This window comes from Acanthopagrus latus, chromosome 23 (genome assembly GCF_904848185.1).
Source record: "Acanthopagrus latus isolate v.2019 chromosome 23, fAcaLat1.1, whole genome shotgun sequence".
Taxonomy (NCBI): Eukaryota; Metazoa; Chordata; class Actinopteri; order Spariformes; family Sparidae; genus Acanthopagrus; species Acanthopagrus latus.
The window spans coordinates 18,173,646-18,187,906 of NC_051061.1; the positions used below are offsets into that span (position 1 = coordinate 18,173,646).

The 14,261-nt window shown below is 43.0% G+C and overlaps 1 protein-coding gene across 1 annotated transcript; it reads right to left on the reverse strand.

Annotated features, from left to right (window-relative positions):
* Positions 1–10,726: 10,726 nt before the first annotated feature.
* On the reverse strand, positions 10,727–13,724 carry fzd2 (frizzled class receptor 2). Its single transcript, XM_037090172.1, has one exon. The coding sequence runs from the start codon at positions 13,705–13,707 to the stop codon at positions 11,821–11,823; it is 1,887 nt and encodes a 628-aa protein (XP_036946067.1). The 5' UTR covers positions 13,708–13,724; the 3' UTR covers positions 10,727–11,820.
* Positions 13,725–14,261: the final 537 nt, after the last annotated feature.

Genomic DNA, 14,261 nt, shown 5'->3' on the forward strand with positions numbered 1-14,261 from the left:
TGTGCAGTGTTTTACTATCATATGACATTTTACCACAATTTACTGCTTAATAAATGTTTATATTGCTTTTTATTGCTGTAGATGTTTAACGTCGGGCTAATTTGAACCACTTTATGTATGTCGGTAAGTTAAATCTTCAGCAATGCATCATAATCTGTAACATAATCATACGTTTGCAGCATCATTTCTGATGTGACAACGTTTTTCCCCCTAGTTCAAGATGGTTTTTAAGCACTTTATCTGAGGAGAATGTTCTTGAACCACTGCATGCTTCATTTTGTAACAAACACTTAAAAATCACCACATTTGGAGATACATGTCTGTCAGCGGACAGGAGAAGTATAAAAAATTGCAATCTGAAAAGTAATGGACAACTGAAGCAGTCAGACAAATGTGGCGGAGAGGAAAGCCCAATATTTGCCTCTGAAAAAAAAAAAAAAATGAAAAAAAGGTTTCTCAAATTTCTTCTTAGGTAAAGATCTTGACTACATGCACTTTGTCACATTCACCAGAAGCCAACTGAGGGGTTTTTGTAACGTGTCTTTCCATTGTGCTCCCATCCCAGCTTCCTAAATTCCACATCAGTGATCACACAGAATAGCACTGTGAGGGGCTTGTTTTAGTTTCTGTGAGGGAAAAAATCCCAAATCAAACATTTACCAAAAGGCTGCACACACACAAAGACACTATTGTAAAATGTTCATATGAGTTAGATAGTTACATACTATTGCATACATTTGTGGTACCGGCCAAATTTGTGTTACAGTTATAAAGCATATTTCTAAATCCTCATTTGAAAGTAGCCCGACCCTGTTGGGATCATTCTTCATTTAACCTCATGGTTAAATGAAGAATGATACCAAATATTACTCAACAGATGCCAAACTCATATCACATTTCAAGATCTGTGACCTTCTCCTTTCTCTGACTGCAAGATAAAATCTTTAATCCTTGTGTGGGATTATTGTGTAGCCACAGGACCCGACTTGCAAAGGTAGCGTTGACTGATGAAAAGTAAGCAGATGAATAATCATGACACCTTACACCGCATGTTCTCAGGAACTTGTTACAGCAAACACGGCTGGCTGACACTCCAGGTGAGGGAGTCACAGCGCAAAAACAAACCACAGTTGTATACAAGTAGCACATTGTGATAGACACAGTATCTAATTAGGTCTGACTCAAGGCTTTAAATAAGACGTGACAGCTTCCTGGGAAAAAGAAAACACACGCAGAGAGGAGGAAGGAGAAAGTAAGCAAAGACCCTGAAGCTGCAGAGCTGCTCATTAAGAGGAAACAGTCTGATAATGCTGCATTTCTCCCACAGAGCCAGGACCCATAGGAGCATAATTAATGTAGTTTAGGCACAGGGCCACTTTCTGCACACAATGGAGTCGAGAGCAAGAAGGAGACAAGCTGACTGGAACTTAAATCTACCCTCCCTCCTTTACATGCTGCAGCTGATGTATGAGTGTTGTTTGGTCTACTCCTGGAATGACTACTGTGATAAAACATCCCCATCCGTCCAGATCTATCCAGCATGAATCCCCAATCTTAATCAAAGGGATAGATGTAGTCTGGTGATAGTCACAGCAGAGTGAAGGGGGGATTTCGGTGAATACGAATCTTTGCAGACTTCAAAACTGAAACTGATGCAATGTGAATGGACAGGCTGAAGGTAAATAACGATTCATTTTCCTATGAAAGGCAGGATGGAGGCGTGAAAACACTGGACTATGACCGCGAGACTATGCATGTAAATCCCAGCGCGAATGTAAACCCAATGATTTTGTGTTGTGAAACACCAAAAGGTCTGGCGTGCCAAATGTTACTGACACAATCCAATGAGCCAGATGTAATGGTGCAGCCCGACCACGATTTCCCAGTTGTGAAAAATGTGTCAGAATATTTCTCGAGATCTGTTTTGTAGAGATTATTACAGACACAGACTGCTGTCATTGAGCTCATGACAAAGATAATAAAACAACAGATAATCTTTTGAATAAAAAAACGCAGCACATGTTCAAAACTGTACAAAGATAAGGAAGCACGATAGTAGCAGATACATGTGTCGCAATAGCAATAGCAAGCAGTGGAAGATGCATTAATAATACATTGCATGCTGGAAAAAAAAAACGCACAACATGATGATGGTATTGTAGCATTATCTTCTGGTGAAATGATAAAGCTTTGCTGCGTCTAGCCATGTCAAAATGTTACAGTACATGAACATCTAATGTGTATGCATATGTCTTTACTTACATCCTACACAGTTTCATCCTCTAGTGTAATGATGAACAAAAGGCACAGAAGTCAGTGAACAAAACTCAGCAGTAAATCATACGTCCAGGCGCACGAGTCAAACCACGTATATAATTGCTTGATCAAACAGGTTTTGCCCATGGGAACTGAAATGCCCTCAGGACAATTCTTTGTTTGCTTTTCCTCAAACCTGCTACCACAAGCAATGCTAATGCTCTGTGACAGTCAGGTTGAGTGTGGTTGAGGAAATTTGAACAAAAGGCAGGGAGTTAAATATGGAGAAACATTTACTTAGAGGAACAGGCAAAGAGCTCAACACGGAATTGTTATGTCAACTTGACATTAAGGATCAAACTTAAACTGCATGTTCAGCTAATAACTGACTATGCCTCTTCAGTGCAGCTGTTGGCAGCTGTCAGTCCATTGCTAAGAAAGATGACACTGGCACCATCTAGAGGCCAACTGTGTACCCGCCAGCAATAGCCTGTAGCCATCGTTTTTTTGTTTTTTTGTTTTTTTTTATCAATAAACTCTTATCATCTTACTAATCATCATATTCTAAATGATAAAAGTATCATCAGAGCAACAACTAAATAAAAGGTTCCAAAAATGTCTCATTACTTAAAATTATCACTCAGAGTCCAAAGTTACACCTCCATAATTTTCCCCAACCAACAGCACAAACCCGTAAAATGTTACAAATAAAGTGTCCGATTGATTAATTCACCACTCATATTAGATGTACCTCAGTTTACTGTTGGGTAATTTGACTGTCTTCTCCCTAAAGTATCTATCTTTCAAGAAACTTTAGGGTGAACTGCTGTCTCTGGTACACATTCTGGACAGCTTTGACTCACCCTTGAGGATTTCATGTGTGTGATACTTTTCCCGGCTGAAAATTAAATAATGTGATTAAACAATTGAGGTGGAGTAAATCATAAAATAATGTTTTCCTCTGACATGTAAGAAGAGTGAGAGTAGAAGTAAAAGATGGCATTGAATGGAAATATTTCAGCAATAGAGTAAGTCTATAATTTTAGTAAACTTGCATTACATTGCTGGTCTTGCATTTGTCCCCTGACCAGCAGCTGAAAAGATGCATGTTTATCTTGTCAGTATAGTTTATATAAATAGCTTGTTGCACTTCATTAAAGGTGAGATATGAAATAGTCCCATACTCAAATGTTTTATAATATAAGATGAACAAATAAATTATGGTGTTCAGTATTTGAGATCAAGATAAGACTTTACTGAACATGCACAAGTTACCCAGGAGTATGTCAGCTGTGCTGTTTATGTATAATCTGATGTTATGATAGAAATTAGCCAAATTACTCTGGGGACTTTAAGCATATTTTGAGCTAATACTCTTGTGTTCTTGTACTAATGGCATGCACTTGTATTCATCCCCTATGCACTTCTTTTATCACTGCACCAATTGCATTTTCTCACCTCCTCTTGCTTTCTTGATAAAACTCATACACGTGCAACCTTCCAGCGAGAATATTACGAGGCTTTCAAGGTGCCGTGAAAAATGTAACACTTGAGCTGACCAGTGACCCCTTGACTTCTCCCACAGCAGCTCCCAGGCTGGCAGGACAAACAGTCATAAATTGCCTCTGGCTGCAGCTCTGAGAGGCCAAGGCTGCTGCGTGGCTCGCCGACCGTGCTACCACTCACCGTTCCCACAGAAGTGGACGAGTTTCTGCAAAAGCTCCTTCTTTTGGGAAATGAGTCGAAATTCAAACTCATCCAGTGTTTATACATGAGGACCAGATAACTGCATGGTTTATTGTTGGGGGAGCATTTCATCTCAAGTGTGTATTGTAGCAGTATAGCAGCTTAAACAGCAGGGGGTGTTGTTCACCATAACTGCAGAGATAACGACATGAACTCCAGATTTAGATCTTTGCATGAAATGTTTGGAATGTTAGAATTCAGCCTCAGTTCAGATCTCATTAGACTACAGTTGTCTATACTTTTTTCTAATGTGTGCACATTAGTTAAAAACACCATCTCTCCCGTCAGCCTTTCCTGTTCCTCCAGTTCCCTCTGGCCGACGCGGCACATGATCCCTGTAGAGGTGTCTCTGTCTTTAAATGCTGACCCTGTTGAGCAAAAGGTCCTTGTTGTTTTTCGCTCTGCTGGTTTCACACATTGACCGTGACTGTCTGGCCCCGCGCTCCTCTCCGGGGCAATGCAGGGCGTCAGTTCAACATGTGTGGCAGGAGGCCGCCACACAAATACACAGGATGCAAGACAAGCCACAAAACTTGTGAGGGAAATTACAAATGAGCATAAAATAGGCGTGCTGGACTTCCTGCAATTTCCCAAATTGAGAGATGGGAATCACAGGAGTTTGTCTTGTTTTTTTTTAATTTTTATTTTGCAAGTGTGCTACATGACACATATGTTGTTTGTTAAGTAAATGGCAAAACAGTTACAAACAGTATTTTTCTGTTTTTAAGCTCATCTCCTTCAAAATATTGATATATAACATCAGGCAGATGTATTTTATGAATTACCAGCAAATCTTTAAAAATAAAAGGTAATATTCTTGACTTCAGTTACATTAGTGAACATGCTTGGCGGTCTTTCTCCATATGAGAGCGAGTGTTCGTGAGCCAGTGTGTGTCTCTGTGTTCAACTCCCACCTTTGCAATGAGGCCCTCCACCGCTCTGTTGTTGGTGAGGGCCCACATGGAAGCGATTACGCTGCGCAGAGAGTGAAATTACAGAGAAAAACCTACAGAGCTGGAGCCCTCCTATAACCACTCACTCCTTCACTTAGATTTGCACACATGAACACCGGCTCAGAAGCACATACAGCCAAGCAAACACACGGACACACACACACGCAGATATAGAGGGACAGATGGGCACACACACTCGCACAGGAGCTCTGCTGCCACCTTGCCTGAAGCTGTACATTTCCACTGCTCTCTCTGTTGGGACAAGGCCGCAGTGTGCTTCCCTCCCTGCCTTCCCTCTCCTGGACTGGAGTGGGACGGGGCCAGGGCTGTAAATTCCTCAGAAAGAGCCGTTAAGAGCGCCTCCATTAAAACAGGGGGGCCGGTGCTCGCCAGAGAGGAGCCGACTCAATAAGTCATCCTCGAAGCCTGAGGCCCTTCTGGGGCCCACGGGAGAGTATCTATAGCCACAGACTGGATTAAAGCCTCTTCGTTCTTTTTCAACACACTTTGTTTACCTGCAGATGCAGGTGCTCAGAGTGCTGTGATATTGAATTAATGGGCCAATAAGACTGATTTTACTGCCTTGTAACAAATCTACAGGGGGCTGATTGACTCATCAATTAAAAGCTCTGTGATTACTCCCACAGCTGTCGAATTGTTTGGCTTTCCAGACTAACTGCTTCATCAGAACAAACATCCTTTTCAGCTTATTGTTGTGTCAAGAAATTATATATCATTTTTATTATCTCTAACATCCACCCACTGGCTGCCTGGATCAGAAAAGGCTTTGTTCACAAGCCAGAATAGCATTTAACAACTCAGTATTTCACAACAACACTGTAAAGGAGGTGAGAAGACTGGTCAGGCTGCGGGTCCAACTGTTTCAAAAGGTGCCTTTATCCGTGCATATAAGTCAAAATATGACAGAATCGGTTTAAATCATTGCTGAAGCACAGACTCAGCTGTGGACAAGACACTCTGGATTCATTACAAGACATGATGAAACATGACACATCAAACAGAATGCTTTGGGCTATCAGTGTATTCTCTGCGAGGTGATCCATCTTGGTAGCTTCATGTGTCTGAACGACAGACATTGTTTAACCAAGCTCTTGTGCAGGGAGTTTGGATGATAAAATACCCTGATAATCATGTTTTAAACACCTGTCTGTAGTCTTAATAAAACTTAATAAAATGAGGAGGAAAAAAGAAAACAATGACACAACACAGTAGCTTAAACTATCACCTGCCATCACCCCCGGAGGTTTATGAGAGTGGCATGGTTGTATACACACTGTGGTGTCTGGATGCACATTAACCATTCCCTCCCATCCACACACACTCCTCCCAATCAAGCCCATTATTATCCCAATGCGTGCTGCAGGCTCCCAAAATATATGTCACGCAGCTGTCAGCACCTCTCTGCTCAGCAGCTGGAGAGGATCCGAGGCACTCCCTCATTTTCTACCCTGATAACACGCAGAACACCCTCACCCCGGAGGACAGAGGCAAAACAAACTCCCCCAACATTGCTAAAGTCACTCTCAATGAGTCCGGTGTGTTCGTTTTCTTGTCAGAGCCACCCCTGAGACGTCTGTGCACTTATAGAATCCCAGACAAAGGGTGTGTACAAGGCATGAAAATGAGCCCCCAACAAGTTAGGAGACTTTGTTGTTTCTGCTATGTTTGCCTCTGCTGCACAGATAGCACACATTTTGATCCGTTAACTTAAGCAGTTGCTGTGTCTAGTGATTTAAGAACAGCTGGATATCTTGTAAGGCATGATGCAAACCTGAAAGAGACCACAAGGACAGATTATAGCAGTTACATTAAACCCCTACAAAATCCTCACGGCGTATTTTATGGAGAAACTAGTTTTTGCAAAAGGACGTTTTTCTTTACCAGCAAAAACAACCATTGTTGCTGAGGATCGGTACTTTTAATCAAATAGTTGAAAGTTTTCCTGCATTCATCATTTCCCTTATTTAAGTGAAAAATACGTCTCAGAAGTGCAGCAACGTCAAGTTGAGGAAACGATTTTGGTGGACACAAGACAAATGGAGAGAAGCAGGACACCTCCTCACGGCGACTGTCAGAACCAGTATTTATGGCGGGAGGCCCTGAATCAAAGTCAGAAAACTGAAATGCACATTTCAAAACCTCCAGGCTCCTGCCAACTTGTTACGCTCCATCCCACTCACAGTGGTCGCCTCTGAAAGCGGCGATAGAGGGAGAAAGAACATATTGCACTTCCTGCAGAGTTTTGAGGGGAGAGCAAAGACAGATAGATATAGTTCTGTATGCGCTCTGGAAACTCTCAGCTGCTCTCCTATGGTTAGGATAATGTATGACTGCGACTAATCTAGTGTTAGCCTTCGGAGCATGAGTTCTTCTTGAGCGTGAGCCAAGATTTGATTAGAAACAGTCTTACTACATGTCTGGATAGTTTTTCCCCCTTTTTGCCTCCATTTTTTTTTCCTTTTCCTCAACCCTGATTTCTTTTGTGTGCTTTTAAGCCCCTTTACAGGCCCGATATTGTTATTATTCAGCAAAAAAAATATTAAAAAGTAACTGGAGTTTTTTGGAACAAACACGGACAATTTCTTCACAGTACCAGAGGGAAAGCCAGCGCTTGTGACAAACAGCACGATCCTTTTTTCTGACATGCCAAGGCCTCCATCCAATAAGAGCGACACCATAATATCAACTCCAGGAGCATTCTTCCTGTCTTACCCCCGATCCCTGGCTTGTCCCTTCTTGCCTTCGAGCAAGCAGGAAATGGCTGCATGCAAGATTTAAGATCTGAGATCAACAACATGAGAGACGGCTGCCACTGAAAAACTGGGCACCAACTTTAAAGAGCACATAATCTCCTCTGATAGGAACCACCTCCTGTACAGTTAACACGAAGCTGGATCCAGCAGGATTGTCACAGTGTTTTGGAATAAAACCTGAGGTTTTTTTACATTTTCAAATGGCCCTCTGCACGTATAGAGGAGGTCAAGTCCACCTGGTCCATGTAAAACTCCCCCAGATGAGTCGTGCAACATACTCATCAAGATTTACTGAGAAAATTACTGTGTGAAGAGGTTTTTTTTTTTTTTTTTCCTGGCATAAGTTAAATGCACAGACATCTGATTCCGTTCAGCTTTTTGCCTGCGATCCAAAGATTTAGTTCAAATATTCGCAAAATCACAGCCACGTCTCTCCTCATTTCTCCCCGGTCTTTGTTGTTTTTTTCCCTGGAGGAAGACAAAAGCAACCAAATAATACAGAATTTTTCCATCGCGCTCTCCAAAAAAAACCCCCTCCTCCCATAAACCCTAAAACAATCTCACTCTCTTTACCACCAGCACCCCGCCCCATGCCGCTTGTCTTCATTCTCTCACTCTTCATTCGTTTCTCTGCTTCAGCGCAAAGCCAAACAAGCCAGCCATTAAGTTGAGTTAAGCGCAGGAAGTGGGCCTTCGGGCCAGGCGGCACTGTTTACAAGGAGCTAGTCAGGTTTCAGCGGCGCTTTGAAGTGAGCAGCACACAGGAGACTGTCTGTCACTAGGCAAAGGCCCAGCACCGCTCCACTGACTCACTCGCATTCCCCCCATTCATCTGAGCAGAGAGAGGGAAGCAGGGTGGAGGCAGACGGGGTGTGAGATGGGAGATTTATGGTTTTTTTTTTCCCCCCACAGAGTGTCTGTTTCTACCTTTCATCACTCTTACCTGTCTGTTATTACAACCCTTTCTTTATTCAGCCCCAGATAAGGCCACAAGAAAGACAAACACCAACTTGTCCAACAGATCATGAGACGTAAAGACGGGTCCATTTACAGTAAAGGCTCGGCAATACACTCCGTCGGTAATAACGCCGCTGTGACCCAGCAGTTCGCAGAGCGGGGTCCAGTCAAAACGGGGAAGATTTATTTCACTATAATTCTATCCATCTGTAACACAATAACCAGCAGTGTGGAAAGTACTTCAGTTCATTTACTCAAGTGCTGTAATTAAAAAGTTCTATTTTGTGTCTCAATCCCAACTCGTCACAAACCAATGCTTTGGGATTGCAGGACGGCTGCTTTTCTTACAAAACTGCACCTTTAGGTTCTTTCACTTTCCTTGAGTATTTCAATGTGTTGCTAGCTTATACTTCAACTCCACCACAGCTCAGATGCAAATATTGCACTTTTAACTCCACTACATTTATGTGACAACTTCACTCACTAATTACTTTGTAGGGTTAGTTTAATAACACAATATATAATATAAAATGTTATATTATCATATATATTATATTAGCGTGATGATTTACTATTGCAGATCAAATTGAAAATGTATTGGGGAGTAATTCACAAACTGGCGAGCAGACAAACTACGTAAAGTTAACGCACCTGAACCAGAGTCATGAACTCATTAATGCATCAACATTTGGAATAACAAAAATCACAATAATCATTCAGCAGGACAAGTAGCTGGAGAGAAGCAAACAAGCCGCAAACCGCTCATATGTGATTTTTAGGCGTCCAATTTTGAAACCTTTTCTTGTGAAGAGGTTGACAGAAAAAAACATATTTTTGACTTAAAGGGTTGAAACAAACTAAATTCATGGCTATTTATGATAGAAAGCATTTCGGGATGTGAAAAAAATGAGATCAAACAAAAAATGATTTACAACATTTACCTCGAACACAAACTTGATAATATGACCTGTCACTTCTCACGAGCCCAAGATGTGCAATAAACAAGTCCCTCTCTCATCACTGAAGCTGATATCCACTCTCCCACACTTTGTATTTATTAACCTAACTGTATAAAAAGTGCACTAATGTGTACTGCATGATTCTGTACTTACAGAATCATGCAGTACACATTTGTATACTTTTTATGTATGTATGTAATGTAGTAAAGTACACATTTGAGGTACAATGTAGTTTTCTAGTAGAATAGAAGACTACATCGTACCTTTGGCATGTTCAGTGTATTTTAATGCTCATACTTTCACTTAAGAAAAACATTTATGAGCATGACTTGTGCCAGTATAGCCAATTTTTACTTACAGGGAGTACAAGATCAGAGTATTTCCTCCAGCCCTGACGAAAACAGCATTTATTACTTTCTTTGTGGTTCAAACACTATCTGTAACAAAAGAGCACATTTCTAAGCACCAAATCTTATCAAATGGGGGTCTGTGGTCTATTTTGTGTCTGTGTGCTGCGCCCTTATAAACTTTATATATCTTGCAGCCCTCATCTCTGCAGCGACAGAAACAAAAGCACAAACACACACACACACCATTGTTCTGTATGTGCGTGCGACTCTCAAACAGCCTGCTGTTAGCCCAGAGCCTCTGCTCTGAGGCAAGAGGATCAGCTTTCTCCAACACACCCATCTACTTCATGACATCACTCACTGCAGAGAAGGTTCAGTTTCAGCCGTTCATGGCTTGGGGGATTCCAACTTGGCACCGAGCGCGGTGGCTCCAGAGAGGTAACACTAGAGCGGAGCTGAACACCCTTGTTTTCCCTTCACCCAACAGGCAGGCAGGAACAGTTTCACACCTATGCAACAGCACAACTTTTCTTGCCAGATGATTCCTGTTGATTTAACCCAGCCCTCTGTAACAACAGGCGAAAGAAGAAAAAAAAAGAAAAAAAAAAAGGGTTCCTTGTTTTGTTTAGCACTTGAAGGCGATGTTGGTGTACATGTGTGAGGAAAGGCCCCCTGTCGCATATTCTTACAGGTTGGCAGCAGTTTCTCAGGCACGAGACACGCAGATGTGAAATGTTTCAGAATATATTGACAAATTTGGGTGATAAGCATTTCACAGTAGAAGCGAGTTTAATTGACAGTTTTGGTTCAAACTCACTGCGGTATTTACCAGATGGCTACATACTTGTGTGAGAAGCTAATTTCCATTAAGCATTCCAATAATCTTTTACTGTTGCCTGCCAGTCTGAGGCAACAGATGTTCAGGTGTGACACAGCCCTCAACCCCCTTCGGAAAAAAAAAAGCCAACATGGCTGTTCTTTTATCAAAGAAAATAACTTGTTATCAAAACATTATTTAATCATGAAAGAATACTGAACATAAGGAAGGAAAAAGAAAAGGAAGAAAGCTACTCGATAATCACTTTCCTCTTGAACAAATCAGGCACTTGATGATATCTGAGTCTGAGCTCAGTCTCAGCCACATGTTTTTAGTTAAAGAGGAGTCAAAGTGCAGCGAGCTAGACTGAAAGATCTTCTTGGATATCACCCAACAGTCTGAAATGAAGACATTCTTTAAATCCATAAAAAAACATGGAATTTATAATCAGCAATTAACAAATAATGAACATGACAAGATCTACAGGAGGTGGCTTTTTTTTTTTTTTTACAGTGCGAAGGTAAAGCAGGTACACTGGCAGAGAATGAGAAGTATTTACTTTTCTTTAAATACAAATATAAAAATTTCATGTTTGTACAAATACTATTTACAATTTCACTTATGAAATGCTTACAGAGATAATATACTGCCGCTCTCCTGCTGCTCGGGTCCCCCCCACCCCTCTCTATGCTCTCGGCTGCAGGGGATCATCACTCCTTTGAGTTTATCGTGGCTCTAAGAAAAGAGCCGGAGAGGGGGGAGGACAGCATTTCAGCACATGGCGTCCATAGCCATGCTTGTTATTTGTTCAGACAGTCAGGTTCAGTCCTTGTTTATACAGCTTGCCCTTTTGTCAAACCCTGACCCTCAGTCTGGCATGCATTGTGTGGCTATAAAGCTGAGGCGAGTAAGAATGCTGTGGGGAAAACCTATCGCGACTCACTGTGCTACTTACCTATCGCAAGAGAAAACAGGTATTAATACACAATCAGTCCCCGCAACATCACTCTACACAGTGGTCTCTCCGTGTTTGCCGTTCGTCAGCCTTGTGTAGAACTTGTGCCAGGAGTGTAGAGTCTTTCCAGACCAGATCCAGAAACCAGAGGTGATACCCACTATCAGTGTCATCAGATACTTGATCATGTAGACGGTGAAGTCCGGGGTCATGCGGGGCCCGGTCTGCAAAGGGCAGGGGATGGCCAGGCCCCTGCAGTTATGGCTCACCCAGCTGCGCTCCCAGTGGGAACGGAAGGCCTGCTCGTAGAAGAAGCAGGCGATCACAATGGTGGCAGGCACAGTGTAGAGCACGCTGAACACGCCGATCCGCACCATGAGCCGCTCCAGCTTCTCTGTCTTGGTGCCGTCATGCTTCATGATGGTGCGGATCCGGAACAGCGACACAAAACCAGCCAGCAGGAAAGAGGTGCCGATGAAGAGATAGATGAAGAGAGGGGCCAACACAAAGCCACGGAGGGGGTCCAGGTTGCTGAGGCTGACGAAGCAGACGCCGCTCAGCACGTCACCCTCGATCTGCCCGATGGCCAGGATGCTGATGGTCTTGATGGCCGGCACTGCCCAGGCTGCTAGATGAAAATACTGGGAGTTGGCCTCAATGGCCTCGTGGCCCCACTTCATGCCCGCGGCCAGGAACCAGGTGAGTGACAGGATGACCCACCAGATGGAGCTGGCCATGCTGAAGAAGTAGAGCATCATGAAGAGGATGGTGCAGCCTTCCTTTTTGGTACCTTGGACGATGGTTTTATAGCCATCAGGGGCGAAGCTCTCGTTGCACACCACCTTGTCCCCCAGGAAGTAGCCAGCTATGTAGGCTATGGAGACCATGGTGTAGCAGCCAGACAGGAAGATGATAGGCCGCTCAGGGTACCTAAAGCGCTGCATGTCCACTAAATAGGTGGTTACAGTGAATAATGTAGATGCGCAGCAAAGCACAGACCACACCAGAATCCATATGCGGGAGAAGTGGATCTCTTTGTCAGTGAAGAACATGTTCCCACCGCTCCTGGTGGGCTCACAGGGAGCAGCACAATCACTCTCCTCCAAAAACTTATAATTCAGATAGGGGGGCACTTTGAGAACAGGCGGACACCGGAAGGGCCTGTCGTGCGCGGGGACCACGGGGGGATCTTGGGTCCCCGGGACGTGAATGATGGGTGGGACGGTGGCGGCGGAGGAGTCGTTCTGGCCCACACAGATCTGCTGCTCGTCCCCCAGCACGGGGAAGTTCTCGCAGCGCAGTCGCTCCGGCCACTGGAAGCCGAACTTGTTCATGAGAGCCTCGCAGCCCTGCTTGGCTCGCTCGCAGATGGACCTGCACGGAGGAATGGCCTTCTCCAGAACCGTGCAGACGGGCGCGTACATGGAGCACAGGAAGAATTTCAGCTCCGGCGAACACTGTACCTTCACGAGCGGGTAGAACTGGTGCACCTCGAGCCCTGCGTCCTCCTGGTTGTAGTGGCCCACCAAGTTTGGCATGATGGTCTGGTTGTAGGCTATGTCCGTGCACAGGGGAATCGAAATCGGCTGACAGAATCCATGTTCCGGGACGACTATCCCGTTGTCCCCTTGGTACTGAGCTGCTATCAGCAGAGGCAGCAGGAGCGCAACACACCACGTCTGGCAAAAACCCATTTCCCCACAGTTTAAGACAACAACTTTAGCCCGATAAACTTGCTGTAGATGTCTTTGGTTTGTATCATCAGTTCTGCGAGTAGTTTCTCGAGTGGGAGTAACTTTTCTAAAGTAAAAATTCTGGCAGTCGCGACAGGAAAGCTGTTCTCCTGGTGCCTGGTCTCCGCTGTGAAAACTGCTGGCTGACTTTTTTTTCTTTTCGACAACTCCGAGCCCCTCATTGTCAAGGCGACCACAATAGCACATGTAACTTCCGGTGTATAGCTTTCAAAATTGAACGTGTAACTGTTTTCGTCAAGATACCAGAATAGCACAAATATTCTAATAGGCTAGATAATCATAATATTATGAATATATTAAACGACTAGTATTAAGGCCTGTTTATTTTTGTCAAGACAGAACAAGCTCTTCTTGATCCCTTTTTGTTTGATGTAACTTTATATTTATATGATATTGTAGCAGAGACGTAGTTGAGGATTCGTTTTTTATCATTATCTCTGAAGCTGTGAAAACATTATATTTATTTTCAAATAACATCTTAATTGACAAACCTGAACATTTAGATTATTTAGTCTTTTATTCTATCCAACTTGTTTTGTATCTGTGTAACTAACTTGCTGACGTATTTGTGCCTACTACACGTGGATTTAATTGTCCTCAAAGTAAAGTTTTTTTTTTTTACTTAAATGGAATTTAATTTTATGAACATGTAATAGTTTTGTCATGTTCCAGAGTGGCACAATTACTGCAATTGTCTATAAAATTATAATATTAATATAATAAACGGCCACTATTTAGGA

Excerpts from the sequence above, each read along its gene's own strand:
- fzd2 (XM_037090172.1), bottom strand. The coding sequence starts at position 13,707 with ATGTGCTATTGTGGTCGCCTTGACAATGAGGGGCTCGGAGTTGTCGAA.